Source organism: Triplophysa rosa, linkage group LG2, assembly GCF_024868665.1.
Source record: "Triplophysa rosa linkage group LG2, Trosa_1v2, whole genome shotgun sequence".
NCBI classification, from domain to species: Eukaryota; Metazoa; Chordata; class Actinopteri; order Cypriniformes; family Nemacheilidae; genus Triplophysa; species Triplophysa rosa.
The window spans coordinates 21,915,283-21,935,136 of NC_079891.1; the positions used below are offsets into that span (position 1 = coordinate 21,915,283).

At 37.5% G+C, this 19,854-nt stretch overlaps 1 protein-coding gene and 1 long non-coding RNA gene across 2 annotated transcripts in view; both read left to right on the forward strand.

Annotated features, from left to right (window-relative positions):
- Positions 1-1,515: 1,515 nt before the first annotated feature.
- Positions 1,516-4,194, forward strand: LOC130550678 (uncharacterized). The gene is made up of 4 exons (XR_008962466.1): positions 1,516-1,658; positions 2,871-2,912; positions 3,007-3,088; positions 3,617-4,194. It is a non-coding gene; the product is annotated as an uncharacterized LOC130550678 (long non-coding RNA).
- An 11,712-nt stretch (positions 4,195-15,906) lies between these two features.
- Positions 15,907-19,854, forward strand: part of garnl3 (GTPase activating Rap/RanGAP domain like 3) — a 74,077-nt gene continuing 70,129 nt past the window's right edge. Inside the window, exon 1 of the mRNA XM_057350711.1 lies at positions 15,907-16,435. Within this exon, the coding sequence (XP_057206694.1) occupies positions 16,335-16,435 (101 nt within the window). The 5' untranslated portion in view covers positions 15,907-16,334. The remainder of the gene's footprint in view (positions 16,436-19,854) is intronic.

Below are 19,854 nucleotides of genomic sequence, written 5' to 3' on the forward strand. Positions count from 1 at the left end.
TTAAATACATACACTCAAAAGACGATTCAAGCTCGTCTTTCATAAGAAACATTAAAATTATGTTGTCTTTATTTAAAAAAAAATTTTATAGCAATACATGAAAATATTTCTTTGTTCTGACATAAATTGAATAAATAGTGTCATCTATGAGATTCATTCTAGTATGACCAACTCAAATTAATTTGGTTTTGGAGGCTCTGTTTGCGCATGAGCAAAATAACTCAAGGAACGAACTTGAATTTTTACCCCCCATTTTCTGTAAAATAGTCTTTATTTTATATATGCACAATTTAGAATCTTTTAGACTGTAAATCGTATTATATTGTATTGTCATTGTGTTGAATGTCTGTACTAGAAGCTTCCAACACCAAAGAAAATTCCTTGGGTGTGCAAGCACACTTGGCAATAAAGCTCTTCTGATTCTGATTCTGATTCTGAAGCTGATGATTACTCTGGTTGAGCTCTATGATCATATATGGAGATGTGAGAAACTTACAGAAGGACAAACATCACTGCAACACTCCACCAATCTGGGCTTTATAGCTTAGAGGCCAGACTCAAGCCTTTTCTCAGTGAAGACACATGTAAACTTGAAATATGCAAAAACATACTTCAACGAATCTTTCAAACTGTCAGAAACAAGATATTCTGGTCTGATGAATCTCAGATTCATGCATCATGTCTGGAGAAAAACAAGCACTGCTCAACACCTGTACAATACCGTCTTAACAGTAAAGTGTAGTGGAAACAGCATCATGATGTGGGGGTGTTTTTCAGCTTCAGGGACTGTACACAAAATACAGAGATAATGATCATGAAAACCTAGCCCAGAACATTCAGAACCTCGGACAGGGCAGAAGGTTCATTCTCCAACATGACAATGATCCTAAGCACACAACAGAAACAATGCAAGAGTGGCTTATGGACAACTCTGTCTATGTCCTTGAGTGGCCCAGCTAGTGCTTGAACCCAACTGAACATTCTCTGTGGAAACCTGAAAATGTCTGTCTACTGATGATCTCCATCCTACCTGACAGAGTTTGAGAGGATCTGAGGAGAAGAATGACAGAAAATTGCCAAATGCAGATGTGTAAAGCTTGTCACATCATACCCAAAAAGAGTCTGTAAAGGCGCTATAACCATTTTCTGAGTTAAGGGTATGAATACTTATGCAATGTACTTATTTTTGTTTTTTATTTTTAATAAATTTGCAAAGCTGATAAAAAATCTGTTTTTTGTTTTGTCATTATTGTGCATGGAGTGTAGATTAATGTAAAAACATAATAATTTAAAGCATAGGCGTAATTTGCGGGTGGATGGGTGGGTCATGTCCCCACCACTTTTTTGCCAAAGTCAATTTTGTCCCCACCACTTATTGTAAGAAATAAAAAATACGGAGCGTCTATTTACCGTGCAAGTAGCCCGCTTTGNGAATCTTTTAGACTGTAAATCGTATTATATTGTATTGTCATTGTGTTGAATGTCTGTACTAGAAGCTTCCAACACCAAAGAAAATTCCTTGTGTGTGCAAGCACACTTGGCAATAAAGCTCTTCTGATTCTGATTCTGATTCTGAATGTGTGGCCGCCATTTTCTGCTGTGGGATGAGGAGGGTTGAGGAGTTACGACGGATTCTCTTGCTGTTTAATTCGTTATTGGTAAGTATACGATTTTTTGACTACTAAATACTGTCTGTCGTAATTTTGAGTGAAATATACAATAGCGTTGAAAGATAAGTTAGGTGAATTGTTCTCCTCAGTCTCACTGCCCTTGCTTGCTTCATGCACATTGTGGCATTCCCGCCCTTTTATAACCTCCTAAATTAAAAATGTCGCATAGCACCAAATATAGCGTGTTTTTTGATAAACCTCAGCTTACATCTAGTGGGAAATTGTCATCAGTAGTACTGCCCTGCGAGTCCGAGGTCTCGCTTTCCCGCCGCACGGCGTCTACTCTTTGCCGTGCGCGTTAGGGAGAAGTACCACATGTCAAAACATGTCACTGTTATCGATTGTTTGGATATACAGTATAAACATGAACACGGATCGTCTGTTAATAAGCACAGGTTTAGAGGCTGTGAACTGTGTGAAAGAATAGCCTATAACGTTAGCCAAAATCCCCGCTTTTTAAGATGTGTTTAGTGATTTTGTCAGACGGTTATAAATCAGTACTGGCAACAGAAACGGAAACTATGTAAGAACATCTTTATTATGCAATAATAAAGCAATAAGCCCCAATAAGCAGTGGGTTACAGTGCATTTTATAACAGCTAAGGCGTTGTGGCACGACGCGAAGCGGAGTGCCTAAATCCCCGTAGCTGTTACAAAATGCACTGTAACCCACTGCTTCGCGGGGCTTATTGTTTTTTTAAAACGGTTATTCCATATGCTTAGCAAGGTTTCATAAAATAAAGTAAATAAAATGATATTTAGGCTATGTGGTGCGGTCAGCCGTTATATATTGAGGTATTTTATAACGGCTTAGAACTCCGCTCAGCCAATCAGAATCAAGGACGAGAACTGACCGTTTTATAATCTGTATTAGATTACAGACCGTTCAGATAGTAGAGGCGAAAGGGATGGGTCTGAAGTTGCAACAGTAAAACTACGCGATGACGCGTCATCCAGCACCACAGTTCCACAAAATCCTAGCGGAAGCACTGGAATACATCAGTTGGTAAAATATCTGTGAAACACTATGTATGCATAGGAATGTACACTAGTGCCTGAGTTTGCGCCCAGAAAAGTGCCCCAGTTGTAATACAAATTTCATTGAAAAAGGTTGAAATTTTACAGAATTGCATGATGAACCAGATCTAAAAGTTGTATTTATTGTTCCCAAACTTAATATACAGTACATCTCTTTCACAGATTTAAGAACATCACGAACTGAACATCAGCCTTCTAGTGATAGTAAGTCATATTTGCTCAAACAATCTGATTTACTTATTTTAAATATCTAATTTTTAATATGAAATCTAAATAATACTTTTTATTCTTCTTTCAGGATTGTGAATGTGGCAGTGCAAAGAAAGCTCCTGGGCCTCATCAAATGTCACCATGTCCTAGGCTTGTCGAACTACTTGAGGGTGAGTAATTCATAACATCATTTTTCTTTAAATGAGTAGTTCACCTCGAAAATGAAAATTCTGTCATCATTTACTCACCTTCTTGACATTTTAAACCTGTATGATTTTTCTTCTTCTGCAGAACACAAAAGAAGCTATTTTGAAGAATGTTGGTAACAGAAAACCGTGGGTCCCCATTGACCTGTATTGGTTTTGTGTCCATGCAATAGAAGTGAATGGCGACAAACAGTTTTGATTCAGTTCCATTCTTCAAAATATATTATTTTGTGTTCTGCAGAAGACAGAAAGTCATACAGGTTTGAAATGGCAAGAAGGTGAGTAAATTATGACAGAATTTTCATTTTGAAGGTGAACTACTCCTTTAGTGGGGAAATCACATACACTTATCGTTTATGAAGTGGTGCTGCATAATGTTGAAACAAAACATAATATATTTTGAGCAATAAGTGGTGCTCTAATCGAAATTGGAGTTATTTGTTGTTTCAAAGTTAACCTTATGTCATGTAATGTTCTGTGTTTTGTCTATAGGCCTCAGCCATTGAGGATGCAGAAAGTGGCATTGCAAGCACAGTCATGGGGATTTACACAATTCGAGGAGAAGGTTCTACAAAACCAGATGATGTAGGAATAGTGATCGAGGGCATCAAGGTTTTGAGTAACCTAGACTGTGTGATTTTTGTATTCATCATGCTGTACAGTCTAATTTATGCTCTTGACCAAAGCTTTCCTGACAACCTCAAGAACACATTTTTTTAGGAGTTTATCCAAAAAATAATAATGAACTTGGATGGACATAAGATGACTACAAAGATTCAGCATCTTAAAATTAAGCTGTTTGCATGACATGCTCATTTTTTGGGACATTTGCATGAATTGAGGATTGATGAGGATTTCTATATCAATGTAAAAACACCTGTTGCATCAAATAGCCAAGGGAGGATTTTATATGCATCTATGTTATTTTTTGATGTTTTTCATATATCTGACTTTAAGCACTTTACATGCTGATGGACTAAAGTAAAGACAATACATGTATTTCTAGTTGGTTATTCTAGTCTAGCAAGTCATTAGGCTTCAGAAATGTTAATTTTATCGTTGATGTGTACTTTTATACTGTCACAGATAGTTTAAGCTAGTTTGTTTAAATAATTCTCTTTAGTGGAAAAATAAAAAAGATTTCCACACAATTTCCAGTGTTTTATCTTGAGTTTGGCAAGCATAAAGATCACACATAAACATACATTTAATTTGACAAAATCGAGTTGGGTCAACCCAATTGCATTTCATTGTATAAGTCTTTAAGTTTTATCTAAACTATTTATTAAAATTGAGTTGGACCAACTCAATTAAATTTTATTGAACGGGTCGGTTTTTTATGAGTAGGACCAACACATATTTATTGGATGGAAATCCTGCCCTCAATTAAATTGAGTTCAACCAATGAGTTTTTTTTTTTTTTAGTGTATAAAACTGTCATTAAATTATGGCAGTTGAGAGAGATTTAATTCTATTTTCCTTAAATGGAGAAAATTAGATTTTTCAGACTACTTCCAAAAGTTTGCATATTATATAAGGTGTTTGTAATACTGTTCAAAGTAACATTAAATAAACATTAAATAAACTATAATCCCTAGTTTCAGCACAATATAGACGCACCATAGAACATTTCCTCTTCACTGTGGGCAGAACACAGCGAGATGCAGCAATTATTACGCTCTGACATTGGTTCAGCAAGAATCCAGGATCATGGCCTAACGCCATGTCTGTGCTTCCAATTGATTCATGTGGGACTAAGGAACAATGAGGCAAAGGATTAGTATGGTAAAATGGAGAAATGAGACTGTTCAACTCTTAATTGTTTAACAATATAAATTTGTATCTCTTAGATTTATATATATAAAAAAAACATGTTGTTAACCAAAACAAATGTTTTAGGCGAATTCTACTGTGCTTGCTAAAACGTGGCTTGGTGGTAGAACTACACTTCCACACAGCAATAAGGTTCAAGTCTCAGCTAGTCTCTGTGATTCCTTTAGGTTTTTTGCTTTCACTCAAAGACACACTGATCAGGGCTGTTTCCCTAAAGCATTGTAACCTTAAAGGGATAGTTCACCCAAAAATGAAAATTCTGTCTTCATTTACTCACCCTCAGGTTTTTTCAAACCCGTAAAAATGTCTTTGTTCTGTTGAATACAAAGAAAGATATTTGGAAGAATGTTAGCGATTTTTAGTTCTGGGACATCATCCACTACCATAGAATAAGAAAATTGCATTTATTTTTTGTTCTGTTGAACATAAAATTAGATATTTTTAAGAATTTGGGAAAACAAACAGTTCTGGGGCACCATTGATGACCATTTAATTTTCCCTATATGGTTGTCAATGATGTCCCACAACTGGAAATTGCTAACATTCTTCCAAATATCTTTCTCTGTGTTCATCAGAACAAAGAAATGTATACAGGTATGAAATTACATGAGAGTGAGTAAATGATGACAATTTTTTTATGTTTGGGTGAGCTATCACTTTAAGTTGATCTTAGAACCATTGTCACCAATGGAGCTATGATCAATGGCTTACAAGGCTTTTGGGAAATGCAGCCCAGGTTGATTTGGAGATGCTGAAGTGTGAATGTTTTTCCTTGTGTGTTAGGTCTGTGTTGGACTTTTTCATCTCTCAAGGGTGTTACTGTACAGGGATAGGCTCCAGCACTCCTGACTAAAGGGTATAAGAGGAGGGAGGGAGAATACCACCATGTTGTTCAAACATTTTGTTATGCACTGATACGGTTTTCTACTTCAAATGCGTAGTGGCCTAAATAATAGTTTTAATAAAAATGTAGGAATTGCATTATATTTCAATGCCAAAATGGGTCAAAATATATGACATTAAATATACAAGTAGGTGAATAACCTCTCTTTGACAAGATGAAAACTGAACAGGATTTACATATAGCATTGCACATGTTAAAAGCAACTACAGCAGATTGTCTTTGTTTCAGATCATTCAGGTAAATGACAGTTTACCAGAACATGCTGTGGTTGCCTCATATTTCCTTTTAATGGCTGTCGCTGTGGGTGAAACCGTGGAGAGATTTCTTAACTCTGCAAAACATTGAAGTACTTGAACAGTAGGCAAAGACAACCTTAGTTGAATTTAACTTTATTTTTAATTATTACATGGCTCGTTGGAATGCTTGATTCTGATTGGCCACTCCGCTTCGCGTCGGGTCCTGATCACACTGTCGGGGCTTATTTCTGCGATAACAACCAGCTGTCTGTACATTATCCCTTACATATATGTTTGCTGCAGAAGTCCTGCAGTCTAAAAAATGCTGGGTTCTTTTCAACCCATGGTTGGGTCAAAAAGAGACAAACCCAACTGTTAATTATTATTTAAGTCTATATTTGACTCAACCATTGGTTGAAAAGAACCAAGAGTGTGTTTAAGACCCCTGGTCTACCTTACCTTATTATTGTCATGCACAAAACTGAGCCCCTTATATTTCTGATATGAAAACAAGGCTTTTCTCATATGCATATACTAGAAAGCGTCTATTTCTTTTTTTTTCAATAAAAGCTGCACAAAATGTGAAATATGCACATCTTGAAGAAAACATTGCACTGAAGTGGTTTTGTGTTACCTTTGCATATATATGTATAGCTTAGGGAGATCAAATCACTTGACATTCTGGTTGTGGTGCACAGTCTATTTTTACCAATTTCTCAATGTACTTAATTGAAACATTGCATTTCACATCCAACTACACTAGTTCTCATGATCTACCCAATGACGCAAAAAGTGAACCCAGGAAACTTGATTTGAAATCAAGCATTTCAAACGTGATTGTGGTGGTGAACCCAGCCTTTAACTTCATTATCAAATATAATAATCTTGCATAAATCACAAATGTCAAACAAATAATCTGATGTACTTTCTAATCAGAAATGTAGTGGTGATAAACAATTATAATTTTTATTTCATATATTTTCAAAGCAGTTGTTATACTGCTATTACGAACTGCACGCAGACACACGGATGATATATTACATTAATGTGTTAATATTAATATTCTGTAATATTCATATTAAGTGTTTGAATATCCAGGCACCCTCTGTGAAATGTATTTGATGAGCACAATGAGGCTCTAGACCTTTATAAAATTTAAAATTTTTAATATTTTATTAATTTTATTAAAAATAAATACCTCACAATCTAATAAGTCCCGAACCCTATCACATGCTTTATGCTCCACGCCGCTGGAGCAATCGATCTTCCTGTTACTTTCTTACATTTTGTCTATTCCAATCTGAACCTGATGGGCGGTGTTACTATGCTTCTGCTTACAAAGCGGGCTACTTGCATGGTAAATAGACACTCCGTTATTTTTATTTCTTCCAATAAGTGGTGGGGACAAAATTGACTTTGGCAAATGTGGTGGGGACATGTCCCACCCGTCCACCCGCAAATTACGCCTATGGGCACACTAACGTTAAAAGTTTGTTGTGGATTTAAAGTCGAAGCTAGAGAAGGTAGCGCGGGCGATTGTAAAATATTACTCAGTAAATTAATTGCATCTGACAGGTTCCTGTTCGCTGACATATCATCAACGCGCGCCAAACTAAACGGAAGCGCGGATGCAGCTTCCTTTTCCAGTGAAATAAGCTCTCATCAACTACACTGAAATCTTTCATCAGCTATACCTGAAATGTTGCCTCATTGGTGCACCAGTGTTTATAAGAGGCTTTTTAGCATGCATATGCACGAATTTCACTAGTGTTTGTAAAAGATTACAGTAATGCACATGAACGGATTTTCATTCATAAATATGAACGAATTTCACTATTGCAGATCGATGTGTTTGTTTCACTGGTGGTTGTAAAAGGTATTTCAGTAGTGATGTTTCGTTCGTGAACGAATCGTTCTTTTTGAACGAATCTTTTAAGTGAACGAATCGTTCTCGTTCACGAAATGCAATGACTCATATTTCTCGTTCACTGAAATCTCTCCCTCGAGCACAGAGCGTCTTGGCTTAAAAGAGTGTCTAAAGCACGAGCCAATGGCGTTCGAGAGTGAGCTTTGACAAAGCATATGATTGGTTGAATGTACTGAACGAATACGCCCTTCACTGAACGAGCCTGTGTTTGCGTCTGAACGAGACCCGCTGATTCTCGTTCGTGAACGAGCTGGTGTTTTGTGTGCGTTTTGTATCATTTATTATTCTTTCAAATAAAAACGACTTCATTACGTTTAATTCATGTCATGCACTTCTCTAAAAACTGTAAAACAAAAAAGTATTGGTTAGCTCTCATTCGCGTCACGTCAGCAAATAGCATTCCAGTTCCGGCTGTGAAGGGACGTGTAATTGGTTAGATCTTCCACTGAACGAATACGCCCACACTGACCAGGTCGCTGTTGAGTCTGAACGAGAGAGAGAGAGATCTCGTTCGTGAACGAATTGAACGAAGTGGTACATGTCGTTCATGAACGGAATGAACGAATTGAACGAGAGTGTACACTGTAGGTCCGTCATTTAGCATGTGAGTCTCGTTCAGCAATCAGCAGAAAGCGGATGCAAAGCGCAGTTACAGGTAGGCTACTTTGCACGCTTGTTTATTTAAAATACATAAACTTCACGTTTAACATAATCCCAGATTTATGAATGTGTAAATGACCAAGCAGTTAACTTTTTAATTATGCAGAAAAACCTTGTGCGTTGGTCATCTGAACATCTTATTTAGACTTATTTTTATTTATTTAATGTGTAGATCAGAGACACATTTTAATAAAGCCTGTAATCAGTTTATACGTCCATTAATACGTTCGTTGACATAACACAACTCTTTTTCGCCACCTGCTGGCGTATTATAGAAATGGACACTGAACGAATCAGTGAACGAATCTGAACGAATCATTTTGGTGAACGAACTGAAAAAGAACGAATCACTCAAATGAATCATAATTCCTATCACTATATTTCAGTAATACATATGGTTTCACTGGTGTTTGTAAGATGCCTTTCATTAATATGTATGAACGAATTTCACTATTGCAGATCGATGTGTTTGTTTCAGTAGTGGTTGTAAGAGTCGTTTCAGTAATACGTATGAATGAATTTCACTAAGTTCGATCGATGGTTTTATTTCACTAGTGTTTGTAAGAGTCGTTTCAGTAATACGTATGAATGAATTTCACTAAGTTCGATCGATGGTTTTATTTCACTAGTGTTTGTAAGAGTCGTTTCAATAATTAAGGCCTACACGGCCCCTCATAGACAGTCAGTCTCCATGCATACTGTATATAAAGTGAGAAGAAACGTTTGTATACATGCCTGTTCTTTCTAACCACAATTAATACAATGACAAATGGGATGTAAAAAGGAAACAGCGTTTATAGTTTTGAAGTTCTTATACTTTCTTTCACAAATGGAAAAGGTATACAGGATATGTTATGTAATCTCTCTCCCTTTGTGTGTGTGTGCGTGCGTGTGTGTGTGTGTGCGTGCGTGTGTTTGCAAATAAATACAAACAGTTGTGAAAATGCAAATGCAGCAGTTCTTAGCGGATTGGAAATGTACTTTCTCACTTTGAGTGTGTTGTGTCAGGGTGTTACACACATACACAACATCATCATAGACAGAGGTTGAGAGAAGTACACAGGTCTAAACAACAGTCAGAAAAATAAGCCACCTTAGCACTTTTACATCTTTTTAAAGGGGTACAGTAGTTAGATAAGTTTATTACTGAGAACAATGTAAACAGATTAGAGTGGAGTGGTCATGGCATCATCATCTGCTCCCTGCAGAGGTAAAAGTATACTACTCCACCTTGAGTTCACAAACTGCAATGACACTGTATAACACCAATTCACTAAAGTACCAACGTTTCAAAACGCCAATTGTCTACAGTTGACTCTGTAAACACTGTACATTATTAGTTTAGTTTATCAGGCTGTATAATATAATACATAAACTTTATTTGAATGGCTATTTAATGGGGAAGTTGCAGGGGCATTATTAATTTAGTTTAACTAAGCCCCTGACTGTGCCCCTGGCCATGATTTTGGAGGGAGTTGCTGTACAATTTTCTATTTAGACCACATCCACAAATGGTGTTCGATGCTGCTGCTGCTGCACTCAGAAAGCGCTGCATGTGGTGCACAGTCCTGTTTATTTGTGTCTGTTCATATTTATGTGTCAGAAAGAGCGAGTGAAGCTGTCGTACAAGTTATTTTATTAGTAACAAAATCTATTTAGGAAAGAGCCGATCTGAATTTTATTTGTTCCAGAGGTTTAGTCAACAACAAGAACCATCATTATTCTATAAATGAATGAATCACACTGTATTTCTCTAACTTGTTTACACTTATATATATCTCACACAAACTGTGGAATTAGAAATGCATAGGTGTTTGATAGAAGAAATCAGTCAACATAAAACTCCACATTGTTTGTCATTTGGTTCAGTTTCTTGCCACATGGATCAAACTGGCTGCCTAGTATTCACGTCATATAATGTATAGCGCTATATGAGAAGTCAAAGCGAAAAGTCAAAGTCACACACACATTTCATTATAAGTGTTCATGTTGCTATGGTGACCTTCCCATGGGGAAAATTATACAGTAGCTACTTATAAGACTAATACACATCGGACAATAGTTCAACCTCCAGCACACACTCATAACGCACACTTCAAAATGACACAATGCATGAGATGTATGAGGGCCTGCATTCATGTGTGTGTATATGGCATCAAAAAAGCCAGCCAGAGTATGATGTGACCTTAATTTAATCTCATAGCACGGCTGTCTGAATGTAGCAGATGGTGCATAACTGAATGCATCATGTCTTTCACTCGCGCTTCTTCTCTCCCTGTTTTCTCTTTCTCTCTTTCTCCCTCTTTCTTTTAAGAGCTGGTTATCATCTTTAACAAAGACAAAAATGCGATAAAGCTGTATTTGAACAGTCATCTTTTGACCTTAAAGCGGTGGTAACATGCTATTTCATGCATTCTGACGTCTTTACACTGTTAAACTTGTTGGCTTCTCAAACTTAACATGGTCAACTTGTCCTATGGGGAGTTTACATAAATCGAATGTTTTTGAAATCAGCATGAACAAATGCCACCAAGATTGATAATTTACTCTGTAGTGGATATTTTATTTTAAACAGTTATGAAATAAAATTGTAGATTCTTGACAAGAGAGCTTCTTGATAAGGGTTTTTATAATTTTACACTCTAAAAAATGCTGGGTTATTTTTAACCCAGCACTGGGTCAAAAAGGGTCGAGCCCAGCCATTGGGTTAAATTAACCCAGCAAATGGTTTATATTTGACCCAAAAATGGGTTGAAATAACTCAGCATTTTGGGTTGAAACAATAGGTTAATTTACAACCCAACGGTTGGGTTCGTCCCTTTTTGACCCAATGCTGGGTTTTTATTTTACACAAAATCAACGCAAAATATGTTAAAACAACATATATTGTGTTAAATAGCATAAAGCAAACAGTGTGTTAATATTAAAGTGATACTTCACCCAAAAATGAAAATTCTGTCATCATTTACTCACCTTTGAGTTGTTCAAAATCTGTATGGTAGTCAATGGGGGGCAAAATCTGTCTGGTTATAAGCATTCTTCCAAATATCTTTCTCTGTGTCCACCAGAACAAAGAAATTTATACAGATTTGTAACAACTCAAAGGTGAGTAAATTGATGACAGAATTTTCATTTTTGGGTGAAGCATCCCTTTAACACATCCTTTTTAAGAGTGTAATCTTAAAAATGCTTTTACATTTACATTTGTGCATTTGGCAGACGTTTTTATCCAGAGCGACTTACATTGCATGATACTATACAGTTGTTAATGAACTTTCATATCAAGACTAAAGGGCACAGAGAAACATGTAGAGATAAACAACATTTATATCAAAAGAAAATGAATGATGAAGACATTTTAAAACATTTCCAATTAATTATTAGCCTACCATTAATAAATGCCGCACAAGTATTGTTCAGTGTAAGTTCACATTAGCTTCTTTAGTTACTGTAACTTTTAACAAATGGAACCTTATTGTAAAGTGTTTGTAATCGCAAAGATACATTTAACAAGATACAATTAACAAAATTTTAACTTTTTTCCAGGAACCCTCAGGACATCTCCTTGCCCATGGTACTGTGTAAGACACCATGTTATTCTCATGGTCATAAACACATGACACACAAGTAGAAACAGCTTCCTTAAGAAGTACTGTAAAGCAAATCTTTGTTCAGTTTTCTTGCATGTTAAAAAACGCAAATGATTGATATACAGTATCAGCACTTTGGCCAAGAGTCAGTATTCAACATGGCGCAGTGTGTGCGTGTGCGTGCGTGTGTCTGCGTGCGTGTGTGTGTGAGTGTGTGTGTGCATGTGCATGTGTAAAAGAGCAACAATAAAACATGCACTCATAAAGGTGATGTTGTATGTGTACATTTCATTTACTGAAATAATAATACTAATAACATTAATAATTAATCATTATTATTATTATTATCAATAATAATAATTGTATTTATTAATATTATTTAAATTATATTATTATTTACTTTGACTCATAGTTGCATTTTTAGTTTACTTCAAGCACAATTTCATACTTGGAACAATGCTTTTCCTATATTAGCCTATTTTCATCTTTGTATGCTAAAATTTGAAAGAACTGCAACATCCATCCATCCATTCATTTATGGATACAGAAAAATCTCCACCTGTATGTTTCTTCTTTAGTTTATATATCAATTTCTTCAATTTCTTTCTTCACTCTTGTATAATCTATTGTGGTGTTTGCATGTTAATTGTCATAAAAATGTTAAATGCATTTTTGATGTTCCCTGGGTAGACGTTAGATTTTCCATAGTTCACTGGCCCCCTTTATTCATGAGTATGTCCGCTTCATCTCCACTGCCAAAATTCATTAAGCATATTCTCATTTTCATGTGACTGTTTCATTAACTTTCATGTATGCCCCTCCAGCAATAGGCTTATCACACAATAAAGTAAAACTCTTGTTTGCTCACAGTGACCAGCTGCATGGGTCAATGATGGCCAATGTGTACACGGTTGCTATGGCGACATGCTTAAAGTGATCACTTTAGATGTGAAGGAAGGGGTGGAAGCATAACAGACAGGAAAGTTCTGGTAAGATGAAACTAATGTAAATGGTATTGCCAGGAGTGGGTAGGAGGTGAAGAGGAGAGTGGGAGGGAGAAAAGAGGGAATGAGAGTGTGTGCGCGAATCTAAATTACTTATTGAAGTGAGTCTAATTAATCTCTTAGTAGCTCTCATCTTTCCTCCAGATGCCCCAGGGACACAATGTACCCTGTGTGTGTGTGCGTGTGTGTGTGTGTGTGTGTGTGTGTGTGTGTGTGTGTGTGTGTGTGTGTGTGCGTGCGCGTGCTTGTGTGTGTGTGGGTGCGTGCGTGCGTGCGTGCGTGTTATGGTTCAAGGATTAAATTTAAGACTGAGCAAAAAATGCACCCTGGGTAGAACATCAAAACATACGCACCCTATACCAGTGGAAATTTTAATTTGGATTATGCATTTATGTGTATGTGTGCGGATGTAAGAGTGTGTGTGAGGTTTTTAACACTTAGACTATTTTTTTTGTATAGCTGCATACAGAGAGCTTAGCACAATTCCGCATTCCAGCTGGACCTACATGACTCATTCAGCTATGCCTTAAAAAAAATGTTTTGATAATTATCAAAGCAATTCACAGACAAAACATGCTTTTGCTTCTTATTTTAATTCAGAATTGGTTAACAAATTATTTACACAGACATTTGTTCTGCTTAATGAATTAAATGTTTTTCTTTTGGTCTGTTCTCTCCGTTATTTCATTGTCTGCTTTCTGGTGGTCCCATTACAGCTAATTAAGATCTCAGCGCAAAATTGTCACGTATACTGTGCTCTTCAATTCATCAGAGTCACATTTATTATCAGCTGATAAGACGTACCCATTGACGTATCCAGGGCAACCCTCCGTCAAATTCATGAATGGTGATTTTTTTTGTTTGCTAGCAACCCCCCATCTCTTTGTGCTATTTAGACAGCCCCTTATAGAAGAATACCCCTGATTGGAAGCAGAAAACAGCATGTGAAGCCTAAATTGATCAGCATGCACTAATGTGATTTGATACCAGATAAAGCATGATTATGGAATTTCTATGAAATAATTTTGAGAAAAAGAACCATAATGATATTGCCTCACAAAATGCGCTAACATTATCTTTTCTCTGCCATTATAGCACACAACGCACACATAAATTAGTCCTGTTGACATTGAGAAACAGAGAAATCAACATGCCGTTACCCAGCCAAGTCCTACAAACAGACGCACATTCTCCTCCACACGTTCTCCTTCAGTGAGCGAAATGTACACAGTATTACCATCTGGACAGCTATGTCCATACATGGCAAAACTGGACACCATATTTCTCTCTTTATCATGAAAAAATACATAGTATTATAGAGTTTGTTGGGTGTTACTGTCGCCAGGTTCTTTTGCATGTGTTTGTGTCGTTTCTATTTGTTCAAATGCCTTTTCATTACTGTATTGAGACCACTATGCCAAGTTGATCACAGCTGGCCTCTTTAAAATCTCTCCGTCTCTTTTCTCTCTCACTCGCTGTGTTTCTGTTTATCTGTCTATATCCATGTTCAGTGTGAGTCAAAATCAGTCAAGCTTTGTTGACATGCCTGTAATCATTACAAAACAGCTAAGGCATTCAAGTGCTTTAATTCTTGCAAAAAATAAAACAGGTCAATGTAAAAGAAAAAAAGAACAAAAAATGATACATGTTTACAAAAACTGACCAAATACCCTTTATATAAGCATATAGTGTACTGTACAGTACAGTATATGCTGAGATGGTAATACTGTATATGTACTGGCATGCAGATCTACATAATTCAGTCTTCAGAGAGTAACATCTAAACACAAAAACACCTACAGAGCAATTTAAAATCATCTTAAAATTTAAAAATGAGTCTTGTTGCCAATAGGCCAAATGCTCAGACAATTCTTCCAGTAACGCTCGAAGAATTACTGTGTAACGATGTCAGACATACCTGTTAATCTATTCAGACAAATTATGTGCATGGTCAAAATGGATCAATGCCTATTAATTAGCACTAGAAAAATATGAGAAAAATATGAGTTACAATACCATCTCATCATACTGTAGTTTACCAACAAACACATTTCCACACTGGCATATTATTGCAAAGAGAGGGGTAGAATCTATCCTGTCTCTTTATGGTTGCAAACATAAATTAAGTTCATTTCAATGATTAATTCAAAGAACATTTAGGTTTAGTATTATCAAGTTATGTAACTATTTGGCAGTGTGGTATTTATTGTACTTTGTTTTGCCAGAAAAGGTTGGGCTCCCCCATCTGGCTTCTCTCAAGGTTTTTCTCGCTCTTCATCTAAACATCTTAGGGAGTTTTGTCCTTTCCATTGTGATGTTAAGCACTGTTCTGTAGATCTGCTTTGACACAACTAAAACAGACTAAACTGAAGACATGTCATAATCACTTCAGTGCCGTTTTTATTAGATTTGGATGCTTGACAACCAAAGAGAGAGTTCATCCAAAAAAATGTATATGACTCTTTCTTCTCTGGAAGACCAACAATATATTTTGAGAAATGTCTCAAGTGGTTCTCGCATAGAAAAACGTCAGTGCATGAGGTTCGTTCATTAGTCACCGCCCTGTAAAAAGTATTTTCCTCCATTCTTCTCGGTAGACATTAGGACCGCGCAGACTCTCCGGCTGGAGCGGTGTATTACTGATCTTTACAGATCCGATACACATCCCATAAGAACTGAGAACGGGGGATCGACCCGGAGATTATATCGACTATTCTTGGTGTGTTGTTGCGCACTTTCAATCCAACGCAGCCGGTTTGGATGGTGCTGGAGAAGTATTTCCCCAGCATTGTGCACGTTTTATCAACTTAAATCATTTTTGTCTTTGGCCCCAGAAAGTGTGTGCAGGCTCACTTTTCGTTTCCCGTGGTCCGTGGAGGAGGACCCGCTGTTGATCTCATTTTCCCCTTCTCTCTCTTTGTGCGCTCTCTCCCGTTTCTCCATTCGCCAGACGCGGTCCGGAGCCGCATCATCATCGTCAGCGGTGGCGCTGCTTCAGTCTGTCTACCCGTGCAGTCAGGACCCGGTGATTTAAGTGCGCCCTGCTATCAACCACAATGAATTCGGATATTAACATGTACTTGGGGCGAGAGAACGCGGGGATCATGCGAAAAAGAGCCCTTTTACTCAGGAAAGGCTGCAGTTTCGAAATAACGAGGTGAGTTGAAATAAGGGGGAAGGGGTTTAATGTGAGGAGTGGGCATTTGGAGAACACCGCATCATCCGGTTACCGGATGGTCGGGTTGCAAATTATGACAGCAGTGTGCATGGCTTCTAAGATTTCGGTGCATTTTACTCAGATTGTTTTTGGATGAGCCTGAAAAGGATTTGATGTGGACCAGCGGCATATTGTGGGTCTTAAGGCTGTCGCTGGGGATATTTCGGAGGGGTTTGTGGTTTGTGAGAGCGCAAACGCTCGTCATGGTCCATTAAGCGCAAAGCCATCAGCCTCCAAACGGCACTAACCCACTTTACCATCGGGATTCCCCTTGATCAGCCAAGAGGGGGCTCCTGGTATTCAACATGAGAAGGAGATGCACACAGAGCGCTGTATCTTTGATGATAGTTTATAAAAAAAGGCTTATGGATGCGCAGCACTTTCTCAAAGAAACACACAGTGAAGAAACGGGTTTGCAGCATATCGCACATGTATCGACCCGTTGTTCTTATATCTACAATATAAGAGTAGGCTTTTTCAGGGGTTTCTACAGTATGTGGTCCTTTTATGTTCGTTAAAGTGACAGGTTATGAAAGCAGGGTCACCAAAGCTTAGCAAAGGTTCCTAAAACGTCGATGCCAGACACACAAACACACGCAAGAAGCAGTGAGCCAGAGTGTGTCTGTGTGTCAGGCACATTGTGGGAGAGAAAGAGAGAGAGGGATGCGCAGGTCACACCCCTCCTTGGCCTATCGCCTGCCTTGGGACCTTAATGGTGGAGACTGCATACAGTCATGTCATGCTGAGAATAATACAGTACTTGTTTTCGTTTTGCATTTAATGTGCATTGCATTTAAGAATTGTGTAATACGTGCACAATGATTATGAGTTATATGCTGTATATAATAGGGATATTTGATATCTGATGTGATTTTTAAAAGTGTGTATTTGGGGCAGTAATGTGACATTGAAAACTCTGCATATCTGAATTACGTCTTTGTCAAAAAAATGGTTTATATTACAGTACGTACTTTGAACTTTGTGATATTGCATGTGCTGACAAAGTTAGTTCAAACCATGAAATGTACCTAAAGTTACACAAATCCTTTCCCATGCTGAATAAACCACAAAGTACTTGATTCCCAAATAAGCAACAAATGACTCCAGCAAACAGACATGTTGTGCTCAGACAATGGCTTTGATGAAAAATCCCTAATCATGTGCAGGCAAAGAAATGAAAACATTTTTTTCTCAAGTGGCAGGGAATTATAAAATAATCATTCTGTGCTTTCAAAGGGCCACACACAAACCCATACACACAAACACATGTTTGTCTGGTGTGATTTCAATGTGTGCAGTGAAATTGGTGTAGACTGTTGACTAAATACTGCTGTTTTGCCTAATGTTTTGCTGACGTCTGTCGTGTGGCATTCTCTCTTGCTCGTTGTTTTTATTCTCTTTATACTAAAGTCTTTTCTTTTGTTACAAACCCCTCTCTTCAAGGTCTTTTTACTTTCATGTACCATCCATTTTGCCTCCTCTTAGTAATAAACACCACTAATGGGACTTTATTTCTCAACATCATACATAATTTAAGTCTGTTGTATTTTGCTTTGTATTTTTCTTGTCCTCCAAATAGAAAAATAAAAACATATCCAATATAAGAAACTGCAAATCAATGATGGCAACAACAAGTAGTCTATAAATTCCAATATCTTCCTCCAGACATGTTTTCTCACCACTATCTACTATTTAAACAAGATTCACTATATTTATGATTTAACCAAACACCACATTAGAGAATTGAAATAATACAATAACAAAAGCTACAGTAATTAATGTGGTTATAGAAACTAAAAACCTTTTACAGCCATTTCTTTCTTTCCACAAGCAGCTACAGTACAGATGTCTTTCTTGTGGATTGGACGGTTGGTTTCACATAACCTGCCCCATTTGTATCGCTGCCCTGAAAGAGCAGCACTAATGGTGGACTGCCCACCTTCTCCTGGAAAATACTAGGATCACTGTAAAAGCAGCTGGAAGGAAACAGGAGAGAGAAAAAACTGGCAGTAGTTCAAAGTGATGTCACTTGGATGTTAAAGACAATCCCAACACGGTAACTTGACACAGTAACAAAAAAGCAGTGACTCGTGAGTGCGGTAAACAGATTACTGCTGTGATGGCATTAATAAAATTTATGTCTAAAAGGCACAGTTCACCCCAAAATGAAAATTCTGTCATCATTTCCCTCTTGTGTTTTCAAACCTGTATGACTTATTTTGTTCTGCAGAACACAAACGAGGATGTTTTAAAGAATGTTGGTAAGTGAACAACTGCGGTACCCATTTACTTCTATTGTATGGACACAAAACCAATGCAAGTCAGTGGGAACCGCTGTTTGTCGGTTGATGACAGAATTTTAATTTTGGGGTGAACTATCCCTTTAAGTTTCCTTCTGAGGTTTAGACCTCATTACCATAGCAACAGTTTACATCCTGCACAGTAATAAATTATTGAAATAATGGTTTGCATAGAGATGAGCAGAGTGTCATGAGAGAGTTTAAAATGTGCTTGGGTGGAGATGACACATTAGGAGTACAGAAAATGTGCATGGAAGAGTGTGAATGTAAGCAGCTAAACACAAACTGTGACCTCTTGATGTGGGGTCATCCAGTAACCTGAGTATGAAACTATTCTATTTGATGAATCTCAGCTGAATCCTTTTGGAGAGTGCCTGCAAAGAGATCATTAGAGGGAGTAATGAACAGTTTAAATAGTTCCGGCTCTTTTCAGAAATAGCTATCTCCCCCCCCTCCCTCTCACTCTCGCTCTCACTCTCACTTTTTTTGTCCTCTGAGCAGCCGACAGCCGTACCAATCTGATAATACTAGCACTACAGCTAACACTAATCACTCTCAGCTGTGCGGCCCGTGTGACGCTAGCACAACCTCTTCATTTGCAGAGGAAAATAGAAGTAAATCAAGCAGAGGAATAAAAGAGTCCCGCTCTGATTACAGCCCTATGTAAACTTTCATTCCACACCCACATCTGCTTCCATTTAAGGTTTAAAGATGCATACCTACACATTAACGTTTTTCGCTTCAGGAAGAGTCACTCGAAAAGACTCTCTTCCTGTTATAGCAGCGCTGGAAAGTGCCCAGCGTAAGATGGATGGAGCATTTTGGAGTTCGGTCAGAGCACTGTTTAAAATACGAGCGGTTTGCTCTCAGCCACAAGGGCATTCGCGCTGGGTGTGTGTAGTGTAAATATGGTGCCGTGGGGCGCCTGGATTTGTGTTATGATAGAGAGTGAACTTTGCATTGGTTGATATAAAGTTTTTTCCATAAGGTTACGTCCTGTTTGATCAAACAAGGGATAAAAAGTGAGAAATGTGGCTACTGGGTCAAATGTTATGCTGT